The sequence below is a fragment of the Rattus norvegicus genome, chromosome 8 (genome assembly GCF_036323735.1).
Source record: "Rattus norvegicus strain BN/NHsdMcwi chromosome 8, GRCr8, whole genome shotgun sequence".
NCBI lineage: Eukaryota > Metazoa > Chordata > Mammalia > Rodentia > Muridae > Rattus > Rattus norvegicus.
This window is the reverse complement of record NC_086026.1, coordinates 98,649,417-98,658,358: the sequence shown is the minus strand read 5'-3', so window position 1 is coordinate 98,658,358 and position 8,942 is coordinate 98,649,417. Positions and strand designations below refer to the sequence as shown.

Sequence of the window (8,942 nt, the reverse complement as noted above, 5' to 3'; positions counted from 1 at the left end):
AGTATATAATGCCATCACAGCTCATAGTAATTCCATTTCTCTCTCATTTCTCATTGCATATTCTAAATTGTACAGATCCACTCTTACCTGAATTGGCATTTTTAAAGAATATATATACATTTACTTTTTGCACACGAAATACCAAACTGCATATTATTATGCAAAAAAATAGTAGATCTGTGTTTACAATGAAATAATTATACATATATTCTGTTTATGATTTTAAAAAATGTTATCGAATACTCTCCATCAGTCAACTACCAAAGACAAGAAGTTCTTTCAAACGTACAGCCTCATGAAGGGACAGACATGGACACTAGTAACTGCTCTGCAGGATGATGTGATAAATGGGCAATGGCCACAGCAAGGGAAGGAGGATCTAGAACTGGCAGGAGGGGAGCCATGGAACACGTCCTGGAGAAACAAAGCAAGGGCAGCGTCCTGAAGATACAGGAGCCAGCACTGAGATGCAGGAAAGCAGCGTGCACTGGACAGAGAGCCTGTGGCGCTTACAGCATGCACAGAAAGACATACGGGGGAGAGGGAAGAGACGACAGAAGAGGGAGGGGCTTACAAGGGATTTCTTCTACAGGGGAAGGCATCTACTTGTTAAGATGTATGTCTCCAAAATACTTTGATGCAGAGTGTCCACACTAGATTTATATCTTACCAGATCATCCCTGAAATAAATTGGAGGCAAAAGAAGCTGAGCATGGAGACTGCCTACTTGAGCTGAGAAATGCTGAGAGCTGAAGAAAATGGGAGCAGGAAGACAGGAAGGAGAGAGCAGATGTAGACGGCATCCCAGAGGCAATGCCAGCAGGAGCTAGTGACAGGCTGCAGGTGGAACCAAGCAAGCAGTCATGTCCAGGAAGACCCCTGAGTGTCTTGTGATAACCAAATCTTTCCCCTCAACAAAAGTACCTCTCCCAACTGTGAGGCCATCTGGCAATGTCCAATCCAGGGCAGCTTCCATTCCAAGTGGAACCCACGACTTAACAGAAATGATTCCTTATGTAAGTCCTAAGGCCAGAGACCAATCAACTGAATCAAAGTATGTAAACCACAAAAGATTCCCATCTACTCACCACATGAAGCTATAAAATGTCACACACAAAACTTCAAGGTGAGTAAATGAAGCCATGATATATCAAGTGGTATAATAATAGTCTTGGGGAATATTTTATCCATACCAAGTACTGCCAAACCAATTAATAACAGCTGAGTCTCCATATGCCAGAGCAATCAGGCCTATGACTGGATATTAAAAAACAGTGTCTTCACTCACATCCAATTTCTATCTTTCTCTAATACTCATAAATACTTAATTTAAACTAGAGACAGAAAGGTCAATGTAACATCTTAACACCAGAAAGCTAAGCTGAAAACCATGCAGTTTCCACTCCATTTGCATTAATATTCTAATAGTAACATTTCTATTGATTTCTAAAAAAAGATTTTATATTATTTTATATTTACACTAAAAATGACAATCCATATTCACTTTAATGTGTCATTTTGATTCATTTGTGACAAGAGAAAAATATACATATTTTCTTTACGCCAGTACAAAGCAGTAAGTGTGGTCGTCGTGGTGTAATTTAAGATGTTGGGGAGTCTTCGTAAAGGACTTCATCTACCTTCATGTCGTGCTCATCCACTGGGATCTGTGGACAGATCTGCTCTCTAAAGGCCAAAGCCAAGGTGTAGGGCTTCACTTTCTGATGCTGTACACAGCGCTTCAGGTAGGTGTCATAGTACCCCTTGCCCCGACCCAGCCGGTTGCCATCTTTGTCAAACCCGAGGCCAGGAAGGAAGATGAGGTCAAGTCCACCTGTGGAAAAGAAATGTACTTAGAGTATTAATGGTTACTTCAAGACTGCTTCCAGATTAGTGTAGCATGTTATTTCTAATAACATCAACCATCTCTCTCTCTCTCTCTCTCTCTCTCTCTCTCTCTCTCTCTCTCTCCATATATATATATATATATATATATATATATATATATATATATACACATATATATATATATATATATCTTGTGAAATCATAAAAAAAAAAACAAACACCAAGTTGGACAAATTCTTCAGCAACGTTGTCAGGCCTGCATCCATCCTTCTGCAGTTCTTCGTGTGCTCTGTAGAAACAGCAGGTTCTAGCCTCACCCATAGCTAGAGGACTCTCTAGGCAGACCTTCCTTTAACTCTAGCATGCGGCTGACTCTTCACACCTGTCTGGCTTGAGAGCCAGTACCCTGGGATGATAACAGATGGAGGGATGTGAGAAGGCAAGGGAAGACAGAAAGGATGGAGCCATTTTCACAGCTGTTAAAAATACCATGCAGTCCACAAGGCCCGCTCCTCTTCCTTTCCCTCCCACTAAAAGGCAAGAGTAGGCTCAGACTTAAAGCTTAGGTGTGGGCTAAGCACGTAGACAGCGCTGCTGGCACAGCAGACCACGGGTGGAAGCCAAGGCCTCTCCAGCTCGGGGTGCTAGGAGGATGCTGTTCAGATAGATTCATCCTGGCTTCAAACAGCTGATGACTTCCTATGCGGTGAACCCCACTTCCTACTCCTGCTGTGTACATGTTCACCTTACCTGCTAACATCCCATACTGAAGAACTTAGGTGCAGTCAGATCCAACCCTCTAAGCCTGCTTGTCTATTCCAAGGCCTGCTTGCATAAAAGAAGTTTAAAAAGCTGATGTTACTGATCTCTCCTCTCTATCCCTGTCCCATAAATTTATCTCTATAGGAATGAACAGTGTCCTATACATTTGGACCCTGCTCCCAAGGATCTTCTTTATGTTTCCAGAGCAACTAACTTAAAGTTCCTGTCTTCTAAACCTGTAATACACATATATGTACTATGATTTCTGCCTCTCCACATGTGAAAAGGTGTTTTGTAAAATCTTCAGAGAGGACACAGAGTCCCTGCCTTCAAGAGACGGCAGTTCAGTTAAAATAACTTGTACCATCAGGCCAAGACAACATCTCCATCTCTGTCCCAAAGCTGCAGAAGCAAAGACTCTGGAGACTCCAGCAGATAGTAAGTCTAACTGGGGGGTAAGTCCTGGTTGGAGGCTACTTTTGACTTGACATGGGCTTTTTCAGAATGTGTCAAGAGTCAGGTTATATCCTGGAAGCCAAAAGAGGGGCAGCAGGAGTGGTGCACTGGGAAAGGCACAAGCAGCAGTCTCATACGTGAGAAAGACTGGGGTAAGAAGTAAGAAGATAGGTGTGTAGTTCTCTCTAGCAGTGGAAGAACAAATGTCAAGACAATGGCACCAGGATTCTCAAAACATTAAAAGCAGAACCACCATAAGGTCTAAAAGCCCTCTCCTGGCATTTATCGCAAAGAATTAGAATCAGGACCTCAGCAGATCTTTACACTTCCATTTTCATGTAGACCTACACTCAATAGCTAAAAGGTAGACAGCCGAAATGTCCAACAGAGTAACAGCTGAGCAAGACGAACAAACGATAACCAAGACCATGGTACATGCACATGGCAACGTATCAATCTGCCACACAATTGAAGAAAATTTCGTAATACTGGACATGGATGAACGGTGAGGACACTATGTAAAATGAAAAAAATATAAACACATGTACTGCATGACTCCACTTATATTAGGTATCTAGAATAGTAAAACATTTATAAACAGAAAGTAGAATGCCGTTTGCCAGGGATCAGGGGAAGATGCTATTTGAAAAGTACAGCATCTCAGTCATGCAAGATGGAAAAGTTTTAGAGGTCTATTATGACACTATGTTTATAACCAAAATAAATATATTCTTTCTAAAATTTTAAGAGGTTACATCACATATGGGTTACTAATTAGCATAATAAAAAATAAACTATAAAAGTAAAGCAACAAAAAGGGATAGCAACATAACAGCTGGGATATCCACCAGTGTCAACTCATATGGAAAGAAGGAGAATACAGTAGAATTTTGAAGCCACCACATTTATGTTGGTGGAGGAAGAGAATAGAGAAGAGAACCAGTCAAGGAAAGCCACTCTCAGCCCTCAAGCTGGAATCAAGTTTACTGCTGCAGCTCCTGTTCTTCCCTGTGCTTGGTCTGCTGCTCTTCCTGGGGTCTATCTTGTAGAGCTGAGTGTATATGTCTCTGTCAACTCGGCTGGACAGCAATTTTCCTTGCAGGCCATAATTTTTTCCAAGTCATCCTTCACGCTTGAATTTTAATAGACTTCTAAAGCACAAAGCCCCTGAAAGATGAGTACATTATTTTCAGACAGATCAATCCTGGCATGGCACCCCCTACTTTAATTATATATACATATATTAAAGAAGTGATGACAAAATGAATAAGTCTATCCTTACATGGCCACTAGTTAGATGTGAAACTCTCTAGCCTATAACTGTTAAGCAGAAGTGAGAATGGCCTTTAGGCCATTGGGTAACTCAGGGATCTGAAACTGCCCTTCAGAGCTCCTGCCATTCCACCTGGCATGCTGGTTTTTGAGTTCCTGCCCATAGAACTGCTTCCACCCAAATCCCTTCTACTATTGTGCACTTGACTGTGGCCCTGGTTCCAGCCGTTACTTAGGAAGTCCTTTCTGATATGTTCCCACTTCTGCTGTTGGGTGAATATTAGTGTTTCTGAATATATATTGCATTCTTACTTGACTTCATTCATTAGCTGTTGCCCCTGAAGTTCTTTCTGTGGCTTGCACCATCCTTTCTTCCTTTCTCTCCTCTTCTGCTGACACACACACACACACACACACACACACACACACACACACAGAGTCACTCTTCACACTTCCATATCACTACTTCTGAATGCCACCTTTCCCCAGTGAAGAAATCAGTGGGACAAGTGAATCAGATAAGGGCTCAACTATCTTTCCATCCACAGATTATGAGCCTAGACACACCCTAATGTACCACAAAGTCAAAATTCAGTAGGGAAAACTGAAAAGCCTTCTTTCTTCGTGCATTTTCTTCCTACATGACTCTATTTATAATCAGCAAAGGCTCATTGACAGAAGACATTAGCGTAGGGTCCACCATAATCCTCTTCAGTTAGCCCCTTGTGCTCTTGCCCCACAGGTCTGGCTGGAGTAAAATGTAACCAGGAGAGCTAAAGAGCTCCACTCATCGGGATTGCAACAAGACCTTCAGGCAGTAGTCTCTAGGGTCAGTCAGTTCTTCTGCACAGTCACTTTATTGTTCATTTGTTCTTGCTGGGGGAGGTGTAGTTTTATAGCTCTCTTGCATTCAAAACCGCAAAGCTTTGGAAACCTGCACCAGCCTTATACCCCAGTCTGTCTGAAACCTTTCTTTTCCCATTATTTGGTACTGCTCTGAAAGAGCAGCCTCCTCTGAAGGCAGCTGATAAGGAGCAAGGACCATGCAACTTCCTAGCTGTGGAATCAAGGGTGAGTAGCTGTGGAATCAAGGGTGAGTAGCCTTCCAGTCTGCGCTTTCAACATGACCACCTGCAAACCTGCTTCTCATCTGCAGTCCCAAACATTAAATCAGATAGTGCTCCTGAGCTCTACTCTTAGTGCAGTCCAAGATAATAGCATTTATCATGAGACTTTCCCCTCTGAATTAAGAAGTCTAAGGCGCCATTTCTTGAACTGGTGAAGAAAGGGATGAAGCTCCTCTAGAGCTGGCGAGCTTAGCAGAGCATCTTACTTCGCTCTCCCCTTAGGACTGATAGGTACATGTATTCTTCCTGCCTCAGACCTCAGCCAAAGAGAGAACAAAAAACCAGGAAAGTGTAGGTGAAGAGCCAGAGTGGGGTGTGTTAAATTTCATTTTCTATAAAGGGCCAAGGGGTAAATAATTTAGACTATGAGACATGGTGAACCACAGATCAGTTCTGTACTGTGAAAGCAGCCATAAGCAGTATATATATGAATAACTAGCTATGCTTATTTACTTAAACAGGTAGAGGACCAGACTTGATCCACAGGCTACAGTTGCCACCCTGTTGTGCAGTATAGGAAGAGTTTCTGAAATAAGACAGAGGTCAAAGGTGGAAAGGATAAGAACAACATCTCTTAGAGGTGGTAAGAAGATAACTGTCAGAGTAAGGGACACACAGGGGATGAGAACAAGCAGAGATGTGGACTCTTCATCAGCAAAAGGAACCCTAGGAAATAGGCTTTTGGAGAAAATGAAAAGGGATTTTATGCATGCATCTATTCACCTAGTTCTGAGGATTTAGTTCACCCTTGGGAACATCATTTTCAGTAAGATGACAGCGAATGTCTCTGACAACATCCTGAACAAAGACTCCTGGGACAGAAGTCTTCAGGATGGAGCCTGTTCAGCCACTGGACTGTCTCTGCCCTCACCCTGAGAATAAGTAAGTGATGGAGCCCAAGAGATATGCATAGCCTTCTGCTCTGGATTCAACAGGCACAGGTCTTAGCATTTTTCTCCTCCCTTTAATTCTTTTTATCTTGCATTTCTTGATCACATTTTCTATACACTCTGGTGGCAAGGACCTTCCCCCTAATGAATAAAGATTTCAGGGGACCAATCACTGGGCAAGAAGTAGGTGGGACTTCCAGGTCGGAGGTGGGAAGAGAGGAGGTGAAAAGGAACTTGCAGTTTTTTGGAGGGAAAGATTTGGGGGTACAAGATGTAATGAACTAGAGGCCCCCAGTTAGATGGCAGATCCACCAGGGTCAGTCACCAGAGGATTAATTTAGTGTGACTTACTAATTAGGATGGCAGTTGTTGTGCCCAGCAATTGTGTTACCTGTTGATTCTAAACTAAGACTGTGTGGTGTTTTCCTTCACACAGCAACTCAACTGAGTTCCAGAGAAAGGTACAGTAGCAGGGCACCCCAGCCAGCCATGGAATTTGGATGCATGGGACTGGCATGGCAGCAACCCACCATGGGGACATAGTGAGTCTGGCGAAGAGATTTCGGGAACTCTGGGCCAGAGAGTCTACAAGATGAGAACAGCCCACCGGTGTCATGTGGTCCACTGGTGCCCTGTCTATTGTGGGATGGTGCATTTTTTTTAGTATTCCCTGCTACACACTTTCGTTTAGGAGCTACATGAATATGACTTAGTGCAGTCACTCCTCTGCACTAAGGCCAGAATCCTCATCTTGTGGTTCTGAATGTACCATTCCTCCAGAAAGCTCAACTGATTATCTCACTTCCTAAAACAAAGGCTTTTTCCTGGCTCTCCCTGTTCAAAAGCATTTAGCAGGACTGGGAATATAGCTCAGTTGCAGAATGTTTACCCTCTGTTTAATCTTCAGCACTGTCTAAAAACAGGCAAGGTAAACCATATATGTAATCCCAGCCTATAATTTTAGCAGGAGAATCAGGAATGCAAAGTCATCATCGTTGGCTGTAAGGCCATCCACGGTTACATGAGATCCTGTCTCAAGAATCATTAATAATTATTTTAAAAAGGAAAAGAAAAGAAAAGAAAAGAAAGAATTTGGTGTCTTTACTTGGCTATGCAAAAACCTCCCCTAGTTTCCTAGCTATTACCCTCCACATCATTTCCCTTGCATTCCTGTGACATCAGTTACATCAATAGATCCATGTTGCACAAACCCACTTGTAATTTTCTGCCTGGGTATTTGTGTTCCAATCCCAAGGCCACCTCATCTAATATTGCAATGGTCATATAGCAAGCCTTACTTAAGCTTGCATGCAGTTCTTTGGTCAAATCACTATGCTGTAAACAGCTCTTGACCTGCGGTTCAGTAAGCAGCAGGAATCTTCCCCTCCTTCTAGGATTCCTTATAGATCAGCTCTCTTATAATGGAAGAATGGAGTGAAGGACCTACTGAGCAGCCTGTGGCTTCTGACTATATCCACAGAGTCACCTGCATAGATCACTCAGGAGACACCTGACTCGGAACCATAGAGGAGGGCCAGGGAAAGAGAGTTCAGGAGCCAACACTGGCACAATGTCCACCAATGCCCAGCACTCTACTCTCCCCTAGGAATAAAAGAGGTGAGCAAAATGCTACATCTATAGGCAGGGAGGAGGGTGCAGACTGCTCTTCACACACGAAAGACAATTCAGAGAGCTCAAAGGATTCTTTAGAGTCACTCAATTCAAAGAGAAAGGCCAAGATTAACTCAACATCTATGCTGTGTCCACTGCTGACAAGTACAAGTGTGACTGAACAACGAGATGGAAGAAACACAGCCATAGGACAACTACTTTAGAGGCCTGATTAGTACAAAATCACAGCTCTCACCTCAAAGGGAATAAGGGATAAATTACTCTAAAGCCAAGTATTAGTGGTCCTGAGCCAGGAACATGGATTCAGGCTATGCCAAATGCCATGTTCTGGGAGGTGGGGGTAACAGTTTTGTGAAGTATTTATAGTTACAGAAAAAAGAAAGTCAATAGATCAGGGCATTTTCCAAATACATGGTGGGAGCATCATATTGGCCAGTGACAAAAAAGCAGGGGAATTAGTTATAGGCTTCAGGTGGTATCTCGTGGCATTCTTAACCTTTGGGTTGATGCATGCTAGTAGTTTGTTGGAACATTATTACAAAAGGATTTTTCTGGGCGATGAATAGCTAATGGAGGGCTAAAGATAGCGCATAATAATTTAGTTACAAATCTGCGACATTCCAACTTTCCACAATCACATAAACTCTAAACTTTGTAGAATTCTTAAAACAAGTGAGGCTTTTTTGTAGAAAAAGGATTTCAGTTCACACCATTTTACTAAGAGATGGGGTGTGCAGGCTTCTAGACAGGCTATCACATATTAACTATGAAACATCAATCAAAACCACCTTCACCTAAAATGATGAATAAATAAAATTATGATGTAAAGTGTCCCTGATCTAGTAACATCAAATGTCAACTTAACAGCTGCATGCCTACTCTTGAAGTCATGCAAGTGACTGCAGAGCCTCACACATGTCCATCAAGCACACTTTCATGGCACAAAGAATTGAAG

At 42.5% G+C, this 8,942-nt stretch overlaps 1 protein-coding gene across 2 annotated transcripts in view; it reads right to left on the bottom strand.

The window, feature by feature from the left end:
- The window catches only part of Mthfs (methenyltetrahydrofolate synthetase), a 72,492-nt gene that overhangs the window by 23,543 nt on the left and 40,007 nt on the right, over window positions 1-8,942 (bottom strand). Inside the window, exon 3 of one of the 2 annotated variants that reach the window (NM_001009349.1) lies at window positions 1-1,834. This exon is cut by the window's left edge and continues 536 nt beyond it. The exons of the other annotated variant lie outside the window; for it this stretch is intronic. Within the exon in view, the coding sequence (NP_001009349.1) occupies window positions 1,602-1,834 (233 nt within the window). The 3' untranslated portion in view covers window positions 1-1,601. The remainder of the gene's footprint in view (window positions 1,835-8,942) is intronic. 2 annotated transcript variants of the gene reach the window in all.